We start from the raw sequence: 24928 nt of genomic DNA on the forward strand, positions 1-24928 counted from the left end.
TAAAACCTACCTAGATAAAAAGAGCACATAGCCTAAGGCATGAAGCAGTATAATAAAGACATTAAGTTTGATTATTAAATATGCACTTTGCTGGAAGACAAAATAACTATGATGTGATTTTGCATGTTTTGTGGTGTTAATTGGTGTGTTTGCTTTGTTCCTTTAGAAACAAACAATCATCTTAACCATTCCAAAAAGCTAAGTCTTCTGTCACAGCTTGCTCTCCCTTACAAATCTCACACAAAAACAAGTTCCCCCATAAAACACATTCAGTTCCATACTGAGCAGTATGGAGGAATGCTAGAGGTGGGGGATTGGAAGCACTTCATCAACCCGGGCATCCAAGGTGCGGACATCTCCAAAGGTATTTAGGAAGAGGCTTTCATCCTAATAACCCTAGCAGTAGCCACATTAGCATGATTAACCTCCTCTTTAGAATACATTCATCTTATATCATTCAGTACAAGTGTTCATTCAGAGAACGGTATCAATAGTGATAAAGGGATTAAAACTGTGACACTTTTACTTCTTACACTTACATTTCATATGCTATATTTTTATTTTCTGTTTCTTTTATTTATCATTTAAGAAAACCGCTGCTTTGCTTTTTTCTCATATACTCTTACCTATAATAGATATTCAGAACATACAGAGGTAGGTTATCCCTAGCACGCGTTTACTGTCGCAGCTAATACACCAAAGCTACTTTGCTGGACACATCCCTGTTTTTAACATTAGGGCCACAAGGTTTTTTTTTTTCACAAGAAAAGGGCCACAAGGTTTACACATATTTACAGGATGCATCATTCACAAATCCAGGTTTAGCTTTGGTGCGCTCTACATTTGAGACTAGGCAAGCATGTACTTTGCAGTACCAGAGATAATTGAGAAGTGCCCTGTAATGTGGTTATGGTGTTTTAAGGTATGCTCACACAATTGTGTGCATACCCTTAGTGTGGTTTATTAAGTCATTTAATATTTACTGCATGGGATTATTGTATTGGTTAAACTGAGCTCATTTATTATCAATCCAAGATATATTGCATTGAAAAAACAATCAGATGATGGCTCCCATTTCTAGTGCAGGTTAGAAAATGAATGCCAACATCTTGGTTGGTATGAGAAACATTTCTCCTTGCTTTTTTGTAATGAGCTCAGCTGCGGTTTAAGGGGAAAAACTAGTATGTTTGCAAGTTCAATTTAAAACCTGAATAACCCACATGCTCTGTACAGTTGGGATAAGGATGGCCAAAATCCTTATCACTAGGTATATAAAAGCACCAATAGATCATAAAGCATTCCATACATTTTCTTATATTTTCTCTTTGTTTTAAATTGCCTGAAAAACATCTTTCTCATTAAAAATCAGTAACATAACAAAGTATTTTTCTTTTCTTATCCTAGAAATAATCACCAAAGAGTACACATTCTCTGTTAAATGTTCCTGGTTATCTGGTGCTAAAATTAAGGCACCCCATTTCTTTGTCAGTACAGCTATATTCTTTGTTTCTGAATTCATCCGACCCATGACTCTTGAATTGTATTTTACTGGAGATTCTTTATTTTTTACACAGAATACATAGAAGTGGAAGCTATCTAAATGCACTACACTTAGGTTAGGTTTAGATTTGTTGCTAATCCACCATGCCTCTGAACAGCGATCTGTGTTCAGATCACTTTTTAGAAGTGCTTGCAGGCAGTGAGAGGTGACCCTGCATCAACCTACTGCTTTAACTCCTAATTGTTGCACCAACACACGACAACTTTGTGCATAGCAATGGTTACAGGGTGTTTGTGGCACTATCCTTGAATAGGTTGCATGCAGGAGCAATATTTTGTGCTATAGGCACAAAGCATTGCGACCACTGCATATAAAATTGGGGAAATTGGTCGCACACCACACTGTAGAGATATTTTATCCTTTATTCTATGTATCGGATGAAGACAGCACAAAAGACAGAGTATGCTTGAACTGTAATCATAATTGGAAGTGTGATCCCTAAGTAGTCACCATACACCTGCACAGTGATTAAGCTGAGGACACATCCCCGATTCTTCCTTGAGAAGATTAGAAACAGACAGATGGAAAGCATTACAAATACAAAACAGTGCAACATTGGAGATCAATAAAAACAGAACTAGTGTTGTTGGAATTGGTGAGACCCTTTTCCAAGTCCTTCTCACAAACCAATTGGTCTCATTTGTTTGCCTTTCTTAACTTAAAAAAAAAATTTTTTTTAGAGGAGGACTCTGGAGAAGGTTTAAGACACTAGTACATATGTAAAGGGGGGCTTCCGCACTTTAATTATAAAAATGGCTAATGTCCCATTCAAAATTGAGTGCATTAGGGATGCAGGTTTTAAGCTGGAATATCCAGAATATCCAGAATAATCTTTTGCATAACCAGTGTAAAACATTATGTCCCCTCCCTTGTTGGTGTCTGTACTTTTTCAATTATCTGAACCCATATAGCTGACATATCCCCCACATGACGGTTATTAAAGTGTCAGACACATTTGTGAATTATTATTTTTTTCCACACCATATAGATGTTTATTGAACCGATCCCAAAAACTCCTTGTAGTCCTGCCCACATATTGAATGTGGCAAAGATCACAAGTGTTACAGTTGCAAAATGATTCTATTTTTCCATTCACAGAGGAGTGGACAATTTCTCCCCTCGATATATGGCTGCAACAAGGGCAACCAGATGAACCACACCTGTAGTTACCGTTGAAGTGCAGCCAAGTATGCATGTAAACACTCAGTACACTGTCTTTGCCAGGGCTTTTTTTCAGGGGGAACTTGGGGGAACTCAGTTCCACCACCTCTGGCTCAGACCCTTTGGTGCCTGCTCACCACAATCACTTGTAAACACAGAAGTCTGGTTTCTGTGTTTATAAGTGACAGCTCTGCACTCTGTGTGTAACCCCCCTGAACTCTGTACTCTGTATGTAATGCAATCCTGGTATTTAATGCCCCTTTAAGACCCTCCTACTGTTTGTGAAATCTGAACAGGGTCGTGGTTGAGTTCCTGCACCTATTTTCTGAGAAAAAAAGCTCTGGTCTTTGCAGCTTAACCTCCTGGGCGGTGTTCCCGAGTCTGACTCGGGGTGAGATTTTTGGGCAAGGATCGGTAACCCCGAGTCAGACTCAGGCTCGCCTCGCTGGATGTACAGGGAGTTTTACTTACCTTGTCCCTGGATCCAGCGATGCCACCGCGCTGTGTGAGCGAGCAGGACCTCGCTCGATTCACACAGTGCCTCCGTGTGACGCCGATCTCCGTTCCCTGCGACGTTACGACGCACGGGGACGGAGAACGGCGCCAAATTCAAAAAAGTAAACAAACACTATGCATACAGTATACTGTAATCTTATAGATTACAGTACTGTATGTAAAAAAAACACACCCCCCCTGTCCCTAGTGGTCTGTCCAGTGCCCTGCATGTCATTTTATATAATAAAAACGTTTCTTTCTCCCTGCAAACTGTAGATTGTCCATAGCAACCAAAAGTGTCCCTTTATGTCAAAAATAGTTTTAGATCAGCTAAAAAACAGCGATAATAAATTATAATCACTTGCAGAATTGTGCGATAGCGATTTGCAGGGAAATTCGTCGTAAAAAAAAAAAAATAATGACAGCAACAATTCTGCAACTGAGCAAATTTCAGTGATTTTGATTTGATTACATTATTGAATAATTTTTATTATAATTATATTATTATTTGTTATAATTATTTATAATTATTTATTATATTATAATTTATAATTTTGTTTTTAAAAAAATGTCATACCCGGGATGCCTATTAGAAGCTTGTTTGGTCAGATTTAAGTGAGTTATTTCTAAAAATGACAGACCTACAATATAAAACGCCAAATTTCCTTGCAAATAATGGTACCGCTTTCAGCATGTTTTTTCTGAAAGAATCATACCGCCAGGGAGGTTAAGGTGCTAAATATTATTCAACCGCATGGTTTTTAGTCCCCAACAGCTAATCTAAACAAGCCCTTCAATTCAAATTCCAGCAATTTTGTTTTCTAGATTAGATAGAGTGCAGAAGGGATAGCACCCATGTCGAGTGCTCAAATGTAAAAATAAGCCAACAGTTTGAAAATCATATTGAATTTTTTACTGAAGTATCCTTTAGTACAAGGGTACATTTCACCAACCTTGCATCATATTAAACTTCAGCAAAACATCAATACAGTATTGGACTTGCTGGACACGTTCTACATTTGTGTTGACTGCAGTTGTAAAGGCATATGAAATACCGATGCAGTACAGATTGATTTGCCCTTTTTTGTGCTGTCTGTCCATTTAGGGCAGGGGTAGGCAACCTTGGCCCTCCAGCTGTGGTGAAATTACAAATCCCATCATGCCTCTGCCTCTAGGAGTCATGCCTGTGATTGTCAGTGTCTTGCAATATCTCATGGGACTTGTAGTTTCACCACAGCTGGAGGGCCGAGGTTGCCTACTCCTGATTTAGGAGATCCCCCCTTTGTATTGCCACCAGGGTAGGTGGGGGGAAATCCAAGATTTACAGTGCTTACGGGTATAGAGGTACATTGTAAATGGGGAAATCTCCTAAGGGGGATACTTGTTCCAGTGACATAAAGGTGAGATTTTCCCTCACTTATGGGAACATTTTTACTCCCTTCCTTTTTTTGTTCCTAGAAGGTGCGAGAGATTCTGCGAGAAATTCTGACCCTTACACGTGCTTATACACCAATGGTTGCACAGTCTGAATTTCCCAAATAATTACACTTTTGCTTAAGCCTGGGCAGTTAAAAATAGCATGTCCTTTTTGGTGATAATTTCTTTTTAACAATTCTCTGATGAAAGTATTTTTCTAGAGACATGGATAAGGTCATGTATGAAAACATCCACAGGCAACTGTATATTTTTTTATTTTTAAAGGCAGATGAGAAAACAAATGCAAACATTTAGCTAGTTGCTGTAACACCTCACACTCCTTGCCTGCAGTTTTCATAAATGATCCCAACTGTGTTTTCTCTTTCCTCTGCGACTTTGAGTCTGGTAACTTTAATGGTTCATCTGGAGTTGCATGTTAATATAGGAGCTGATAAAGTATCTTCTGTGCATGTGTTACATGGGAAATCTATGCTCATATTTTTCAAGGTACCTGGATTTAGAAACTGAAGGTGCATGCAAAGCATGTTGGTGATTGGGATTTGCTTTTGCATTTATTTGACATAGCTGGGGGTGCAGATAAAGGAATGCAGCCATTCTGAGGTTGGGTCCATGTTCATGGATGCAACCTTTTAAGGCCTTAGTCCATCCATACCTGATCTCATTGGCCAAGGTGAGTCAAGCGAAAAGGAAGCACCTCTTTTGCTCAAGATCTCTATACAGTGGGATCTTCAATAGATTGCAGCAACTAGTAAGTTCTATTAAACAGGGCTTTATTTAAAAAGAAATGAGTTCAGTTTGGGAGAAATTTAATTTATTTAGGTGTATTCCTTTAGGGTTAATGATTGAATGAGAACAACTTGCACCTAGTAGATTCAGAAACAGCAGAATGGCTTCATTCACTAAAATAATAAATATTTACAGGCCTACAGCAACCTGCTCCTTTTTACATCATTGGCATTTTCTGTTATGTGAATGAAAAAATAACTTGCTTCTCTATTTTCAGTTGCAGCAAAATGGTGGGGTACCAAAAGAATTGACTTTGCCCTTTATTGTCCGGATGCGCTTACTGCTTTCCCCACAGTTGCCCTTCCTCACCTTTTCCATGCCAGTTACTGGGAATCCACTGATGTTGTTGCATTCCTCTTGAGACAGGTGAGAGAAACATTTGCTATTTACTTACATAGTTACATAGTAGATGAGGTTGAAATAAGACACAAGTCCATCAAGTCCAACCTATGTGTGTAATTATATGTCAATAATACATTGTATATCCCTGTATGTTGTGGTCGTTCAGGTGCTTATCTAATAGTTTTTTGAAACTATCAATGCTCCCTGCTGAAACCACCACCTTTGGAAAGGGATTCCACATCCTTGCCCTCTACGCAGTTTGACGTTAAACCTCTTCTCTTCTAATTTTAAAGAGTGGCCACGTGTCTTATTAAACTCCCTTCCGCAGAAAAGTTTTATCCCTATTGTGGGGTCACCAGTATGGTATTTGTAAATTTTAATTATATCCCCTCTTAAGCTTCTCTTCTCCAGAGAGAATAAGTTCAGTGCTTGCAACCTTTCTTCATAACTAATATCCTCCAGTCCCTTTATTAGCTTTGTTTCCCTTTTCTGTACTCGCTCCATTTCCAGTACATCCTTCCTGAGAACTGGTGCCCAGAACTTGACAGCATACTCCAGGTGAGGCCAGACCAGAGTCTTGTAGAGTGGGAGAATTATTGCTTTATCCCTGGAGTTAATCCCTTTTTTAATGCATGCCAATATTCTGTTTGCTTTATTAGCAGCAGCTTGGCATTGCATGCCATTGCTGAGCCTATCATCTACTAGGACCCCCATGTTCTTTTCCATCTTTGATTCCCCCAGAGGTTCTACCCCTAGTGAGTAGATTGCATTCATATTTTTGCTACTCAAATGCATTATTTAAACATTTTCTACATTAAACCTCATTTGTCATGTAGTTGCCCACCCCATTAATTTGTTCAGATCTTCTTGCAAGATTTCCACATCCTGCAGAGAAGTTATTGCTCTGCTTAGCTTAGTATCGTCCACAAATACAGAGATTGAACTGTTTACCCCATCCTCCAGGTCTGTTATGAACAAATTAAATAGGATTGGTCCCAGCACAGAACCCAGGGAGATCCCACTTTCCACCCCCTGACCATTCCGAGTACTCCCCATTTATCACCCACCACCCTCTGAACTCTTGTAGCCAGTTTTCAATCCATGTACTCATCCTATGGTCCATACCAACGGACCTTACTTTGTACAGTAGACGTTTATGGGGAACTGTGTCAAATGCTTTTGCAAACTCCAGATACACCACATCTATGGGCCTTCCTTCCTATCAAGATGGCAGCTCACCTCCTCATAGAAGGTTAACCACTTAAGGACCACCTCCTGCACATATACGTCGGCAGAATGGCACGGCTGGGCACATGCACGTACAGGTACTTTGCCTTTAAGAGCCCAGCCGCGGGTTGCGCGCACCGGTTCGAAGCTTTGTGACCGTGCCCGCGGGACCCACGGACCCGATCGCTGCCAGTGTCCCACGATCGGTCACAGGAGCTGAAGAAGGGGGAGAGGTGTGTGTAAACACACCTTCCCCATTCTTCTGTGTGGCAGTGACACTGACCGTCTGTTCCCTGATATAGGGAACGACGATCAGTGCCATCACGCCTACAGCCACACCCCCCTACAGTAAGAATCACTCCCTTAGGTCACACTTAACCCCTTAGCGCCCCCTAGTGATTAACTCCTTCACTGCCATTGTCATTTTCACAGTAACCAGTGCATTTTTATAGCACTTTTCGCTGTGAAAATTACAATGGTCCCAAAAATGTGTCTAATGTGTCATAATGTCGAAGTCACGAAAAAAATCGCAGATCGCTGCCATTACTAGTAAAAAATAAATATTAATAAAAATGCCAAAAAACTATCGCCTATTTTTTTTACCAAAAATATGCAGAAGAATACATATCGGCCTAAACTGAGGAATTTATTATAGCAAAAAGTAAAAAATATTGAATTTTTTTTCACAATTGTCGCTCTATTTTTGTTTATAGCGCAAAAAATAAAAAATGCAGAGGTGATCAAATACCACCAAAAGAAAGCTCTATTTTTGTTAGAAAAAGGACGCCAATTTAGTTTGGGAGCCACATCGCACGACCGCGCAATTGTCAGTTAAAGCGACGCAGTGGCGAATCGCAAAAACTGGTCTGGTTCTTTACCTGCATAATGGTCCGGATCTTAAGTGGTTAATTGGTTTGGCAAGAACGATTCTTCATGAATCCAAGTTGATTACTGCTAATGATACCATTTTCATTACTAAAATCTTGTATATAGTCCCTTATCATCCCCTCCAAGAGCTTGCATACTATTGATGTTAGGCTAACTGGTCTGTAATTCTCAAGGATGTATTTTGCCTCTTTCTCCAATCAGCTGGTACCATTCCAGTCAGTAGACAGTCAGTAAAAATTAGGAACAATGGTCTGGCAATTACTTGACTCGGGTGCAGGCCATCTGGTCTTAAGACTTATTAATGTTAAGTTTTCCAAATCTGTCTCTACTTCTCTCCTCTGTTAGCCATGAGGGTGCTTCCTGTGATGTGTCATGAGCATAAACACTGCAGTTTTGGTTACTGAAGCACCCCGATTCCCTTGTGAAGACTGAGGAGAAGAAGAAATTCAATACCTTCGCCATCTCCCCATCCTTTGTAACCAGATTTCCTTCCTCATTCTTTATATATGACCTGTCCTCCCTTTTTTACTGTTTATATACTTAAAGAATTTCTTGGGATTTTTTTTTTTGCTCTCCCCCGCTACTTTTCTTTCGTGTTTCTTCTTAGCCGCCCTAATTGCACCCTTACATTTCTTGTTGCATTATTTGTCAAGTCTGAATGCTAATGATGATCCCTCAGCCTTGTATCTTTTGAATGCCTTCTCCTTTGCTTTTATATGGATTTTTACAGTGGAGTTAAGCCATCCAGGACTTTTGTGCACTCTTTCAATTTATTTCCCAATGTGATGCACTGGCTCATGCCTTTATTTAATATGCTCTTAAAGCAAACCCATCTCTCCTTTGTGTTCCTTGTTCCTAAGATTTTATCCCATTTTATATATTCTAGCAAGGCTCGTAGTTTAAGGAAGTTGGCTCCTTTGAAATTCAGTGTCTTTGTATTCTACTTATGTTTCCTCTTTCTGTGATTTATACTGAAGCTAATTGACCTGTGATCGCTGTTTCCTAAATTGCCCCTTATTTCCACATCCTTGATCAGGTCTGTATGGTTGGTAATTAGTAGGTCTAGTAAAGCTTTGTTTCTAGTTGGTGTGTCTACCATCTGACCCATGAAATTGTCCTGCAAGACATTTAGGAAGTGGTGAGCGTTAGACGAATGCGCGGTTCCTTCCAACCAGTCTATGTGTGGATAAATAAAATCCCCCCATTATGATGAAACTTCCCATCCTTTGTTATCGATAATGATTCTGTTAATACATGGTAGAGGCAGTAACAAGTACACTATTTATAGCTAGAAAACTAATTTCAAGAAAATGGGTTGTATAAACTCCACCTTTGCTTAGTGATTGGTTGGAAGAAATGCAAATAATCCGTCCTCTTAAGAAAATTAGAAAAAATAAATAGCTGGATATATTCACCTTTATTAAAAAATTCAAATCAAGGTGTGTGCATAGTGGATCAGGTCTGCCTAAATTACTGTTTTAAATGTATGTGCTGTAACAGCAATACAGATATTTTATTATTTTAGATATTTTAAAAGTTGATTGCAGGTCTGCTAACGATTTTTTTCTTATTTTTTTACGATCTGTGGGCTTAATAGAGAAACTAATAACTCAACCAGGAAACAAATGCATGAAATATGACCTTGTTTTTCCCTCTGTCTATAGTCTTTTAATCATTTATATATTTTAGGTCATGAGACATGAAACTGCCAGTGTTTTGGAGCTGGTTGGAAAAGAAGTCTCTGTTTTTAGTCCATCGAAGCCAAGAGAGAAATGGCAGAGAAAGCGAACACACGTAAAGCTACGGGTAAATGCTTTTTTTTTTTACTAGAGCCTCAAAATCGTATACTTTTTGCTCATTTATTTATTTATTCATTCATTAAATGTATTTATATATTACAAATAATGCATGCAGTTCTTTACATATTGCACATTTACACCAGTCCCTGTTCTCAAGAAGCTTAAACTTTAATGCCGCGTACACACGATCGGTTCGTCTGATGATAGTCAGCTTCATCAGATATCTGATTAAAAAATCCATCAGACCGTTTTCATCGGATGAACCGATCGTGTGTACAGGGCATTAGAGCCCTGTCTAATATGCAATACGTGCATGCACAATACGGCCAATTTAGGCAGAAGGATTAATTTTTAGTATTGTATTTTAAACTATGTAGTTTAAAGTTATCAGTTATCACGTTGATTTTTAATAAGGAATTATGTGCCAGATTCACCAAAGAGATACGACGGCGTACCTCCTGATACGCTGTCGTATCTCTGTTTCTATCTATGCGACTGATTCATAGAATCAGTTACGCATAGATATCCATAAGATCCGACAGGTGTAATTGTTTTACACTGTCGGATCTTAGGATGCAATACCGCGGCCGCCGCTGGGGGGAGTTCGCGTCGTAAACCAGCGTCGGGTATGCAAATTAGGAGTTACGGCGATCCACGACGGATTTTCGCGTTCGCTACATCGCCGCTAGTCTAGTTTCCCGTCGCAAAGTTAGTCATTATTTGACCTGCCCTAACTTTACACAGCAATCGTATTGCTGTATAAAGTATGGCCGTCGTTCCCGCGTCGAAATTTAAAATTTAACGTCGTTTGCGTAACACGTCCGGGAATACGGAATTACGCTACGCGCGTCGCCGTTCGAAAAAATGACGTCACGGCGCGCAAAAACGTCAGGAATTGCACAACGGAACATGCACAGTAGGTCCGGCGCGGGAGCGCGCCTAATTTAAATGGCACACGCCCATTTGAATTGGCCCGAATCAAACTGACACACAATGGGAACAGTTCCAATAGACGCCTTCTGACACTTTGGGGGTTATTTACGAAAGGCAAATCCACTTTGCACTACAAGTGCAAACTACAACTGCAAAGTGCACTTGAAATTGCACGGAAAGTTCACTTGAAAGTGCAGTCGCTGTAAATCTAAGGGGGACATGCAAGGAAAATAAAAAAACAGCATTTTAGCTTGCACATGATTGGATGATAAAATCAGTAGAGCTTCCCCTCATTTCAGATCTACCCCTCAGATTTACAGCGACTGCACTTCCAAGTGCAATTTCAAGTGTACTTTCAAGTGCACTTTGCACTTATAGTGCAAAGCAGATTTGCATTTAGTAAATAACCCTCTTTGCCTGTGTATGCAGTAAAATCCCTCTTCGTATTTTTTATTCTTTATTCTAAACCTTGACTTATGCCACGTTGCCACGTAGACACGATCGGATTTTCCGTCTGAAAAAACGTGATTGGTTTTTCCGATGGAATTCCGCTCAAGCTTGGCTTGCATACGCACGGTCACACAAAAGTTCTCTGAACTTTCGGCCGTCAAGAATGCGGTGACGTACAAAACACTACGATGAGCCGAGAAAATTAAGTTCAATGTCTCAAATTGTTTCCGAGCATGTGTCGGAATTTTGCGCGTCAGAATTGCTACAGACGATCGGATTTTAATAGGAATTTTTCCCGTCTGAAAATTTGAGAACCAGCTCTCAATCTTTTGTTGGCAGAAATTCTGACAGGAAAAGTCAGATGGAGCATACACACGGTCGGTATTTCTGTTCACAAGCTGACATCAGACTTTTGCTGTCGGAATTTCCAATCATGTGTACGGGGCTTTAGAATGTTGGAATATTCATGCTGACTTTGAATTATTCTCTACTTATTTATCAGAGATAAGCCATTCTTATTCCTATAGAGAGATCCATCCGAATTCATAGTGCATTTTTATATCTGGAGAAAAAAATGAATCAGCTGTTTTTAATTCATTAATGTTTAATACAATTAAGTAATATGTTTTCCTTTTCAGTCCTTTTAAGCATACAGGATGTTTAGAAGATGGCAGAATTGAGAAATGGGGTACAGAGCAAGGGGAAATGCTGCCATATTTTCGTACAGAATGCTGTGTGACTACACAGCTGGTGTACAAAGGAGAAAGGATGTCTACCTGACCTCATAAGCCCGAGGGCAGCTGCATCCTCTAAACTTTAATAGAATAATTACTATAGAAAGTGCAAAGGTCTAAACCATCCTTTTTCAACCAGGGGACCTCCTAGGTTCTTCAGGGGTGCCGTGGAAAAACGTCTAAAAATTGCATCAAAATGCCCAGAAATTTTGAACAAGCCAGCGAGTGGATCAAACCTGTTTTGTCACACACACACAACCTCTGTTTTTTGCCACCTTGGGCACTGTGTGGGCCAGCCTTTGGCATCCTAACAACCAGTGACGTCATTGGTTGATATGGATGTTAGGCACCTACACAGCATCCTTGTTTGCCCCTTCTCTGCCACTCTCTGTCAGCACTGGGGTCACTTTAACTGAGTGAGAGCAAGGAACTGAGAAGAGAAACGCTATAATACTAAGCTGTGTGCAAAGGTGTATTTGCTTTGTAAGAATATATTTCCCTGTAATGTTGGGTGTCCTAGGTGTGTGGATTTTATTATTATTATTATACAGGATTTATATAGCATCAACAGTTTACGCAGCTCTTAATATGTGCGCAATCTCTTGTGGGTATAACGATGAACCACAATACCTCCAACTAAACTGCCCTGACTCCTTGTGTAAATCTATTGCCAGTGTCTTTAGGGCATATTAACACCAGTGCATTGCCTTAGCCCATGCGACTTAAACATGCATTGTATTAGGCAGACCATTTAATTTGAATAAAATTATGTGACCTCCTTTTTTTTTATTTTTATGTAACATGCAAAAACTGACTAATTGTTCACATCTGTTTGCTGTGGTGCAATGTGCTTTGCAGTACATTGCATTAGTGTGTTGGAGTGACATTAAAAATTCATTAGCACTGCAACACACTGTATTGCATTACATGTGTTGCCATGCTTTTCTGGTAACACATTTTGAAACACATTCTGCAATGCATTGCTGTAGCCAGGGCCTTAATTTGTAGAAAACACAGTGCTTGGCTCCATCCACCAGCAGCCTAGGTTATCTAATCGAGTGGTTTTACACATGCAACCAAAAGTGAAAATGCATGTCAGAGTAAAAATGGCCTGTGCCTGTAAGCAAGGCACATTCTATTCCACTGGGAAAACAGTTAATGTTTTGACTTGCAGAGCAACTTATGTGGCAGTTTATGACCATTAAATGTGGAAGTAGTGCTGCGCTGTACATAAATTAGTGATAAAGTGGAAAATGTGCTAGCGTGACAGGTGCACTTAAAAGGCAATGGGTGGATGGTCAATTAATAGCGACAATATATAAAATATAATATCAGCTTCGACAGTATAAAAGGTGGACTAGTGAAGTGTCCAAATACTGTGTAAAATTGCACCACAAAATAAATGTGAGAATAAAACTCCTAAAATCCTTAAAATACATCATCATGTGACATATGCTCCCATAAACAAATTCACACTTAAATCCCATAAGAAGAAATAAAAATGAATTTTAAAAGCAAAACAGTGCAGATAATGTCCATAAGGTGCAAGCTGGATGGATGGCTGTGTGCACAGTGATCAGGGTGAAGGTGCTGTTGCTAGTAGTCAATCTCTGGTATGGAGTGCTACTGGTAGGTGATTGCTGGTTCTCCGTCTTGATTCACATCTAGGCGTTTTTACGCCTGTAGTGCTACGCCGCTGCCGCCAGAGGGATGAGAACACATGTCCCTCTATGGAGATGGTTCACATCTCCACGCCGTAGGCCGGACGCCTGCCGCCTGAATAAAGGTCCCGGACCTTTTTTTCAGGCGGCTTTCGGCGTTCGGCTAGGAGATGGGAAGCATCTCCATAGAGGGGGTCAATCTGGGGCACATCTAGGCGGACAATACCGGCGTTTTGTCGCCGCAAATCGAGGTACAAAACGACGCGATTTGCGGCGACAATACGCCGCAATTTTGTCTGCCTAGGTGTGAATGGAGCCTGAGGGTATAGGTATCCCCTTACCTGACCGCTGTAAGGTAACAGCGTATGAGTGTGTCTTTCAATCTCCTGGTGGTTCCTGACGTCTCAGGCTCCGCTGGTATGTATCTTTACATACCAGCATCAGAGTCCCCTTTATGTGTCCCTGGTGTGTCTATATCAGATGGCCTCACATTGGGGCATGGGGGGGATGTAAAGAGGGATGCTCGATAGTGTAGTATTTAAAACATTTATTGGAATCAGCAGCAATAATAAAAACAGGTACTCTCAATGCCTGTGAAGTATCAAACAGGCATATCAAAAACGAGTAGCGAACTCGTCCGACATCACTTCCGGTGCCCTGCGTTCCCGCATGTGTTCGTCACAATCGCGTAAATTCCAAGTCCTAGTTTATGATCATTATGTGTTTCTAAAACTTATAGTGCGTTTCATTTTTGTCTGCATTTAAGCTTTATACGTATGTGAAAAACAAGATTTTTTTTTCTTAATTGTACATCACATGACAAAGAGGAATTAGATATTTATGACTACAGGCAGTCCCCGGGTTACAAACAAGATAGGGACTGTAGGTTTGTTATTAAGTTGAATTTATTTGTAAGTTGGAACAGGTACAGTTTTTAGGTGTAGCTCCAGCATGGATTACATGGGAAGGGTTATCACCTCTGTAACATTTGTTTTGCTGTCTGTGCCCCTGTTCAGAAGATTTTACCTCACTTTCTGTCCCTGTGACAATTGGATTTTGAAAATGTTGGGTTGTTAAGGAAACATGGACTGGTTATAAAGCATCAGTGGAGACACCCTTTTCCCTTAATAACTCTTACAGGAGTAAATTTCCCTTCCTAGGGGTAGATTGTCTCTCACTTCCTGTTGTCTCCCTCTGTTTGTAAGTAGGAGTTGTTTGTAAGTTGGATGTTTGTAACTAGGGGACCACCTGTACTTGGGTATGCTGCCACCTACAGGTGAATAGAGACGGGCTATAAAGAGGCATAACCCCTCCTAGATCAGCATTTTTAAGTTGGTATCCTTAGGTTATGAATGTGCCTCCCTGTGTCTCTGAAGATCTCCCTCAAGGGCTTTGCTCCCATAAACCCAGACATGTTCCTTATACCCCTGGTGGGGCAAAGGTGGGCCCTACGGCTAGCAGGCAAAGAAGGGACTGTAACTGGATCTTGCATGCAAGAGTGGGGACAGCTTGTAATGTCTGACAGTCAACACTGGTTCCTGTTGGCAGTGATCTCAGGTGTGCAGTTTACCCGGTGACCTTGCTGACAGGGTGTTATACACATCCAGGTCATTGTTGCCCCTAGAAGGGATTTGAGTGCTTGAAGGCCCTACAGGGTGCACCCAACCATGATGTGTGAAAACCGACCCTGCTACTTTGGACTGGCGAGTGCCTCTAAATATTAGTGGGCAAATGCGGCAGTTCCCCAGGCAGTGTTTTCACTGCGTTTCTGGGGCACGTTACAGACAGTTTCTCATGGGGGGGTGACATATAGCAGTGGTGGTCTGGCACGCGTTCAGAAATAAGTCATCGTGCACATCTGCCACTCTCATCAGGACCAGACAGTATACATGCATTTACAGTATCCTAAACCTACAAAGTGTGGGGATCCTTTTTTGCCGCATCAAGCTTCAGTCTGGCCAGTGCTATTCTTCTAGCCCTGCGCAGCAGAAGTGGCACTTACACATTGCCAGGCAAAGCAAGTATTAGAACTTCTCTATAGAGGGTGAATGCCACATAGGTGTCTCTAGCTTAAGGTGACACTCCTCTCAGCTGGGTGGCTGCTTTTCTCTGGGATTCACAGGCCTTTTTACCATTCAGCAAGCCATGGCTTCATGCAAGCAGAGAGGTGGAGGAAGGATGATGAAGTGGGCTCCCAAATCCCTCTAACAGGTAGGGAGGAGCCCTTGCAAATTTCTACCTGCAATGGCTTCCCAATATGTCAGATTAGCTCTGCATTATTGCCCTTAATTGTCATTTCTACTGTCTCAGGGACATAGCCCTCCACTTCCTTTTTGTCAAGGGAGGAATTTTCTGAAGCCATATCTGTGCTACATGATCAGCTGTTAGGGGTTTTCACTGGCTTGGAACGCCTGGGACACAAATGTGAGCACGCTTCTTCCCTTCCTCCACTTTAAAGAGAGAATGAGATAGAATTTCCTTAGGAAAGGGAGAAGCTGTTGAGGATCAGTAATCCTCTGTGGAAGAGTTCCCCTAAAGTTGCTAGTTTTGCATCCTCATGGCTGCTAAAAAAAAAACTAGTCTTTCCCAATACACTCTCACTTATAAGTACCGATTGGGCCCACCCAGAGATGGTGGTTTTGCCAAAGCATTTTGTTCATCAATAGAGGAGGAATTCTACAAGAAATTGGGTTCTCCAGGTTCTACTCTTGACCTGGCCATTTCCTACTTAAACATGACCATGACTGTCTGGGTGGATGATGTTCCGGTCTTTAGAGACTCTGTAGATAGGTGTTTAGAGGTCCTCTTTAAGGTTTTTCTTTCTGGTAGGAGTGGCTCTGCAGCCTGCAGTGGGAGTTTGCCAGGTCTTTGGATGAATTATCAGTTCCGTTTTAGAGAATAGGACCCAAAAGATATGGCAATTTCAGAGAGCCTTGCAGTGATTATAAAGTCCCGTTTTTTTTTCTATAAAAATATTAAACATGTCATACTTTCCTGCCTTGTGGTTTTGCACAGAGCAACCCAGATCCTGCTCTTCTCGGGTCTCTAGCTGAAGCTCCTGGCCCCTCCCTACTGTCGAGTGCCCCCACAGCAAGCAGCTTTCTGTGGGGGCACCCAAGCCGAGCTGCAGTTTCGTGTTTTCATTCAGATATGGAGCTGCTTTTCAAACACCACCCCCTCTCTCTCCTGATTGGCTAATTGGCTCTGATTGACAGCAGCGGGAGCCAATGGCGTTGCTGCTGTGTCTTAGCCAATCAGGAGGGAGAGTTAAGGGTGGCCTAGGCACTCGTGGACATCACTGGACAGAGATGAGGCTCAGGTAAGTATTAGGAGGTGCTGGGGAGGCTGCTGCACACTAGGGGTGCGCATCTTCACTGGTCTCACGATTCGATTACGATTATCTGGTCTACGATTCGATTCGATTCCGCGATGCAACACGATTACCGACGAGCTCTCAGTTCCGCTTTGGCCGCCTAGGTGGCCCTTTCTCCCTGTAATCTTCTGAGACACATCACAGGTCCCAGAAGATTGCCTGGCTATGCAGGACAGCGCAGTGAGACATGCGCACCTGGCTGTGAAGCTGCAAGCTGTCACAGCCATATGCCCACAGTAGTATAGCCAGCGCAGTGGACAGAATGGAGGGTTTGGGTGGCCACTTCGCTGTATTGTGGGACAGGTGAGTGTCTTTTTATTAAAAGTCAGAAGATATACTTTTTTTGTAGCTGCGGACTTTTAATAAAACAAAAAATTTACTGAACTCTGCTTTTAAATAAAAATAACCTCACTCCCTTAAAGTGGAGTTCCACCCAAAAGAGAGAATGAGATAGAATTTCCTTAGGAAAGGGAGAAGCTGTTGAGGATCAGTAATCCTCTGTGGAAGAGTTCCCCTAAAGTTGCTAGTTTTGCATCCTCATGGCTGCTAAAAAAAAAACTAGTCTTTCCCAATACACTCTCACTTATAAGTACCGATTGGGCCCACCCAGAGATGGTGGTTTTGCCAAAGCATTTTGTTCATCAATAGAGGAGGAATTCTACAAGAAATTGGGTTCTCCAGGTTCTACTCTTGACCTGGCCATTTCCTACTTAAACATGACCATGACTGTCTGGGTGGATGATGTTCCGGTCTTTAGAGACTCTGTAGATAGGTGTTTAGAGGTCCTCTTTAAGGTTTTTCTTTCTGGTAGGAGTGGCTCTGCAGCCTGCAGTGGGAGTTTGCCAGGTCTTTGGATGAATTATCAGTTCCGTTTTAGAGAATAGGACCCAAAAGATATGGCAATTTCAGAGAGCCTTGCAGTGATTATAAAGTCCCGTTTTTTTTTCTATAAAAATATTAAACATGTCATACTTTCCTGCCTTGTGGTTTTGCACAGAGCAACCCAGATCCTGCTCTTCTCGGGTCTCTAGCTGAAGCTCCTGGCCCCTCCCTACTGTCGAGTGCCCCCACAGCAAGCAGCTTTCTGTGGGGGCACCCAAGCCGAGCTGCAGTTTCGTGTTTTCATTCAGATATGGAGCTGCTTTTCAAACACCACCCCCTCTCTCTCCTGATTGGCTAATTGGCTCTGATTGACAGCAGCGGGAGCCAATGGCGTTGCTGCTGTGTCTTAGCCAATCAGGAGGGAGAGTTAAGGGTGGCCTAGGCACTCGTGGACATCACTGGACAGAGATGAGGCTCAGGTAAGTATTAGGAGGTGCTGGGGAGGCTGCTGCACACTAGGGGTGCGCATCTTCACTGGTCTCACGATTCGATTACGATTATCTGGTCTACGATTCGATTCGATTCCGCGATGCAACACGATTACCGACGAGCTCTCAGTTCCGCTTTGGCCGCCTAGGTGGCCCTTTCTCCCTGTAATCTTCTGAGACACATCACAGGTCCCAGAAGATTGCCTGGCTATGCAGGACAGCGCAGTGAGACATGCGCACCTGGCTGTGAAGCTGCAAGCTGTCACAGCCATATGCCCACAGTAGTATAGCCAGCGCAGTGGACAGAATGGAGGGTTTGGGTGGCCACTTCGCTGTATTGTGGGACAGGTGAGTGTCTTTTTATTAAAAGTCAGAAGATATACTTTTTTTGTAGCTGCGGACTTTTAATAAAACAAAAAATTTACTGAACTCTGCTTTTAAATAAAAATAACCTCACTCCCTTAAAGTGGAGTTCCACCCAAAAGTGGAACTTCTGCTTTAAGCACTCCTCGCCCCCTGACATGCCACATTTGACATGTCATTTTTTTGGGGGAGGGGTGTCCTCTTTTTAGTGGGGCTTCCTGTCCTGGCCCCCTAGGTGACTCCTCCTCTCAGCCTAGGTGGCCCTCCCTGCCAGCGATCTTCTGGGACACAACACAGGTCCCAGAAGATTGGCTGGCCAATGGCAGATCACAGCGCACGCCTGGCCATGAAGCCGTAAGCTATCATGGCTGTGTGCCCACAGTAGATATGACGGCGTCGAGGAGAGGAGCGTGGAAAGGTACGGGGCTCTGTGCGGCTGCATCGCTGGACTGTGGGACAGGTAAGTGTCAGTTTAATAAAAGTCACCAGCTACACTTTTTGTAGCTGCTGACTTTTACTAAACTAAAAACGGTGGAACTCTGCTTTAAGAAGTGCACTAATCTGGTGCACTGCAGGGTACAGGAATTCACACATGTGGGAGGTCAGGAGGGATTAGAATCCATAGCAAGTTCCCTGTACAGTCTCTGTGTTGAAATTTCCCTGGGCTCCCAAGTTTGCACATTCCAGCACACTAGCAGTTAACACAATGGAATGTGCAAACTTGGGAGCCCAGGGAAATGTCAACACAGAACACGTGTAGGAGGTGAAAGAATACTGCTGTTAGAATACCCGTTTTGGAATACATGCCATTATAATCCATTAAGTGGCCACCGCTGTATGTGCTTTTTAAAATATATGCAGCTTCTCATACCTGCATTTCTGTCTGTGCATACTCTGTACATTCCGCACATGTGACTCTGTCCGGTCCAGCCCGCCTCTCACCTCTCGTCTCTCGTTCTCCTCTCTGACATCAGTGGGAGTTATCAGCCCCGCCCACAGACTGTAGTCATCAGATCAGAAGAAAGGCAGGCGGGGCTGACGTCAGAAGAGACGTGGGAGGTGAGAGGCGGGCCGGAGCGAACAGTCACATGAGCGGAATATACAGAGTATACAGACAGAAATGCAGGTATGAAACACTGTATATTTTAAAAAGCACATACAGCGGTGGCCACTTAATGGATTATAACGGCATGTATTACAAAACAGGTATTTTAATAGACACGCTTGGATCGCTCTCCCGGGAGGGGCGGAGCAAGTCGGGATGACGTCACCAACATCGATTATTGGGATCACATGCATCGATGCCGCATCGGGGACCCCCGAATCGCGATGCATCAATGCAACAATTATATTCAGCACCCCTACTGCACACAGAAGGCTTTTTATCATAATGCATAGAATGCATTAAGATAAAAAAAAACTTCTGCCTTTACAACAACATTAAGCTTCTTGATGGATGCCTTGGAAGACACCGTGAAGCCACTTTCACAAGTGGGTACAATGTCCACATGAGAAGGATCCTATGGCTCAGGTGTTGGTCAGCAGAATGTCTCTGCAAGAAGCAAATTGTGCAGCTGAGGGCAAATGCTTGTTTGGGCCATCCTTGGATGCTTTCATCCATTATGAAGGAGGCAATAGTGATAGGTCAGAAACCAGTGACATCTTCAGAATCCAAGAACAGTTTCTTTCATAAGCAACCAGTCTCTGGCTCTAAGCAAAAGCCTATAGCCCAGTTTGGTAGGAAGATCCTTCTATTCTGATGTTAGTGGATGTTGGGACTCACAGATGGTCTGCAGTGTGGTGTCCAGAGGCTACAAGCTGAAGTTTCCCAGTTTTCCCCCTCGTCATGCTTTGTGTGCTCATGAGTGTCTTTGGATCCACAAAAAAAAAACATTTTTTTTTGCAGCCAAAGAAAGATTGCTGTCTCAGGGGGTCATTGGACTCGTGGTGGCAGAGAAGAGGAAAAACGTGGAAGGGTTATAAGCCCTGTGAGGCCCTTTGTCCCTCAATGGGGAGATGTTCTCTCTCTATTTGGTCCTGGTGACCATAAATTATGTCAAATCCAATATTTTTGATTTGTTACTGGAAAAGAAGGCGTAGGGAAATCTTCTATTGAAGACACATGTTTTGGTGACAATTGTCTTGGAGACATGATTTCACTTTGCAAAAAATCTTTTTACTTCCTGCTGCATATCTGGGACAGGAAGTGAAGGGAAAGCTCCCTAATGGCTTGCATTTAATTAAAAGGTACTTATAGGTATTAGATGTCAGTCTCTGCTCTGGTTGTTTTCTGGCAGATTTTAGGACAAGGTCCAGGAACTGCTTGCAAGACCCCACTGGCTGAGGTCCACTGAATGGAAGAGCCATCACTATTGTGTACCCCGATTAGCTGTCACCAGAGGTGTGTGCGGTGTCCGGGGTTTAGGGTGTTAAACTGTATTGCATGTTTGTTAGTTAACAAGAATACTATAGCTAAACTTAAAAGACTTTCCTAACCTGGAACCTATTCTTTACAGTATTTACCACCCATTGACTTTCAGCAGGGTTACATGGTCCATATATCTTATGCAAATATTGCTGTTAACTCTACTGTATTTCTTAAATTATAGAACGTTGCTGCCAACCACAGAATTAATGATGCTGTAGCCAATGAAGATGGACCCCAGACACTTAATGGACGATTCATGTATGGCCCTCTTGACATGGTCACATTGACTGGTGAAAAGGTAGGTTGTAGGTGCACTCATACTGATATTTGTATGTTAGTGTTTAAGCCTTTAGCTTTATATGTCTTGAAGCCTCGTACACAAGACCGAGGAACTCGGCGGGCGAAACACATCGTTTTCCTCGTCGAGTTCCTTGTTAGGCTGTCAAGGAACTCGACAAGGCAAGCTTCTCCATTCACGTAGAGGAAAAAGATAACATGCTCTCTTTTTGGCTCGACGGGATCCTCGACAGTTTCCTTGTCGAAAAATGTACACACGGCCGGTTTCCTCGGCAAAAAAAAAATCCCAGCAAGTTCCTTGCTGGTTTTTGCCGAGAAACTCGGTCGTGTGTACGAGGCCTGAGAGTTCTGTTTTTCATGTAACATTATATACCAGCATACAGTGGGTACTTAGACTTTGCTGCACATGCCAAACTGGTTAGAAGGAAAACTTTATTGCATGATAGTCTCATCCCCTTATTGTGTTAATTTTTTTAACAACTTTTGTGTTACGAGTTCTTGAGTTCAAAGCCTTTTCATTTTAAATTAAAATATATATTTTTTGGACTTTGTACCCCACATGCCTCACACACACCAATACTATACACACACACATGTACTATATGTGTAATAGCTGGTATTTTTTTCTCTAGCTATCACCTCAACCCTTTATTGCAGCGGTTTGTCATTTGCCTATGTTTCTATAACATAACCTGTCTAAATGACACTCAGCAAAACTGTGCTGCTGCACACTTTGATTAAGGTGATTGTGGCTGTATTAGTGCACTTACAACAAAAACAATTAAGTGCTGTCTGTGATACTTTTTTTTTATTCATGCATATTTTCAAGACTGGCTTTTGGGGTGTACCCCCTTCCTTAAGGTCCAAGTATTACTAATACAGGAAGTTTTAGCAGAATGTTAAGTTAGACCAGGGGTCTCAAACTCAAAATACCTGAGGGCCACAAGACAAGTTTCCATATCCCATGGGGGGCCGCATGCAAACTTTCAAACCTCAAAAACAGTACTGGTGTCAGCGAACGCATTATTAACCCTGACCACTACACTGCACACTGACCACTACACTACACACTGACCACTCACCATCAGGGTACAGCACATCAGGGTACAGCACATCAGGGCACAGCACACATGAGTGCACAGCACACATCAGGGTACAAAGCCCAGCACATCAGGGTACAAAGCCCAGCACATCAGGGTACAAAGCCCAGCACATCAGGGTACAGGGCACATCCGAGCACAGCACATAGGGGTACAGCACAACAGGCCACATCAGGGTGCACGGCACATCAGGACAGGGCATATCAGGACAGGGCACATGGCACAGTGCAGGACATGGCACATCAGGGCACAGCACATCAGGACAGGGCACATGGCACATCAGGGTACAGCGCACATGAAACAGCACATCAGGGTACAAAGCCCAGCACATCAGGGTACCCCATGTACCCTGATGTGCTGGGCTTTGTACCCTGATGTGCTGTTTCGTGTGCCCTGTACCCTGATGTGCCACGTGCCCTGATGTCATCAGGGTACATGGGGCACATCAGGGCACATGGGGCACAATCAGAGCACATCAGGGCACATGGGGCACATACGAGCACACCAGGGCACATGGGGCACATGAGAGCACATCAGGGCACAGCACATCAGGACAGGGCACATGGCACATCAGGGTACAGGACATGGCACATCAGGGCACAGCACATCAGGACAGGGCACATGGCACATCAGGGTACAGGGCACATGAAACAGTACATCAGGGTACAAAGCCCAGCACATCAGGGTACCCCATGTACCCTGATGTGCTGGGCTTTGTACCCTGATGTGCTGTTTCGTGTGCCCTGTACCCTGATGTGCCATGTGCCCTGATGTGCTGGGCTTTGTACCCTGATGTGCTGTTTCATGTGCCCTGTACCCTGATGTGCCATGTGCCCTGTCCTGATGTGCTGTGCCCTGATGTGCCATGTCCTGTACCCTGATGTGCCATGTGCCCTGTCCTGATGTGCTCTCATGTGCCCCATGTTCCCTGGTGTGTCCCATGTTCCCTGATTGTGCCCTGATGTGCTATCATGTGCCCCATGGCACATCAGGGTACATGGGCAACATCAGGGCACAATCAGAGCACATGAGGCATATCAGGGCACATGGGGCACATACGAGCACACCAGGGCACATGGGGCACATCAGGGCACAATCAGGGAACATGGGGCACATGAAAGCACATCAGGGCACATGGGGCACAGCAGATCAGGACAGGGTACATCAGGGTACAGGGCACATTGGGGCACATGAGGGTACATGACAGCACATCAGGGCACATGACAGCACATCAGGGCACATGACAGCACATCAGGGCACAATCAGGGCACAGGCACACCAGGTACCCTGATGTACAGAGCCCAGCACATCAGGGTACATGAGGCACATGAGGGTACATGGGGCACATGGCACATTGGGGCACATGAGGGTACATGGGGCACAATCAGGGCACATGACAGCACATGAGAGCACACCAGGGCACAATCAGGGCACACCAGGGCACATGAGAGCACATCATGGCACATGGGAGCACATCAGGGCACATCAGGGCACATGAGAGCACATCAAGGCACAATCAGGGCACATGAAAGCACATCAGGGCACAATCAGGGCACGTGAGAGCACATCAGGGCACATGAGAGCACACCAGGGCACAGGTCAGCATTTACTTGTTGTTTTCTACAAAGGCAGAGTAGCGCAGGAAGCGTCTGTCATAAGTTCACTTGTCTCTCATGTCACACTGCTACTCCCCGGCAGCCCCCCCCCTCTCTTCTCGTCCATCTCAGATGATGTCACAAGCAAATGGGAATGGACGAGAGGAGGGGCCGCCGGGGAGTAGCCGCGGCACCCGCCCTGCCTGCGGGCCATTTAAAACCGGTCCGTGGGCCGCAAATGGCCTGCGGGCCGGTACTTTGAGACCCCTGAGTTAGACCAATTCTGAAGAGAAAAGAAACACAAATATACACAGCAATGGTAAATGAACTTGGATTGTTTGTGAGATAAGGACTTGGGGGGGGGGGAGTCACATAGGTGAGAATGGTCAAAAAACTGTTGAATAGTGAGTTAGAAAACTGAGATCCACATTTAGTCCTTTATCTTTTGTGTCAAATAGAGTTAAAGGGATTTTAAGGTGAAAAACCTTCTGTCATGCAGCAGCCCCACCACTTTACTTACCTGAACTCATTCTTTCACGACCCGGGGATGAGCACACCAGCTCTAGCCGGTGTCTTGTTTCCTGATTGTCCTGATTGGATAGACTGATAGCAGCCACAGCTGTCAATCAAATTCAATGACACAGGGGCGGGGCAGAGTCCTGCTATCTGTGTCAATAGACGCAGCAGGACAAGGGAATACTAGCAGACTCCTTCCATAAGAAAGGGCAAAACCATCAATACAAGAATAAACAAGGCTTTGACAACCCAAAGAGAAACATTTTCTACAATACAAGAATCATTTAACTCTAATAACCACATATAATGCAGCGCTGGAAAGGATAAGAAAGATATTCCAAGAGCTGCAACCCATCATAACAGAGGATGAAACACAGAAATAATTATTCCACCAACCCCCAATGCTGGCTTTCAGGCACCCAACCCAACTCCAGACAGAAATGAATCAGCCAGAAACTTAACTCTGATTATG

At 43.3% G+C, this 24928-nt stretch overlaps 1 protein-coding gene across 13 annotated transcripts in view; it reads left to right on the top strand.

The window, feature by feature from the left end:
• PITPNM2 (phosphatidylinositol transfer protein membrane associated 2) overlaps nt 1-24928 on the top strand; it is a 439829-nt gene that overhangs the window by 400084 nt on the left and 14817 nt on the right. For 8 of the 13 annotated variants that reach the window (XM_040347302.1, XM_040347306.1, XM_040347308.1 and 5 more), the window contains 4 exons: nt 167-364; nt 5658-5806; nt 9587-9703; nt 21130-21246. In XM_040347302.1, the coding sequence (XP_040203236.1) occupies nt 167-364; nt 5658-5806; nt 9587-9703; nt 21130-21246 (581 nt within the window). The remainder of the gene's footprint in view (nt 1-166; nt 365-5657; nt 5807-9586; nt 9704-21129; nt 21247-24928) is intronic. The other 5 variants (XM_040347309.1, XM_040347312.1, XM_040347314.1 and 2 more) reach the window with 1 other exon arrangement.

Source organism: Rana temporaria, chromosome 1, assembly GCF_905171775.1.
Source record: "Rana temporaria chromosome 1, aRanTem1.1, whole genome shotgun sequence".
NCBI lineage: Eukaryota > Metazoa > Chordata > Amphibia > Anura > Ranidae > Rana > Rana temporaria.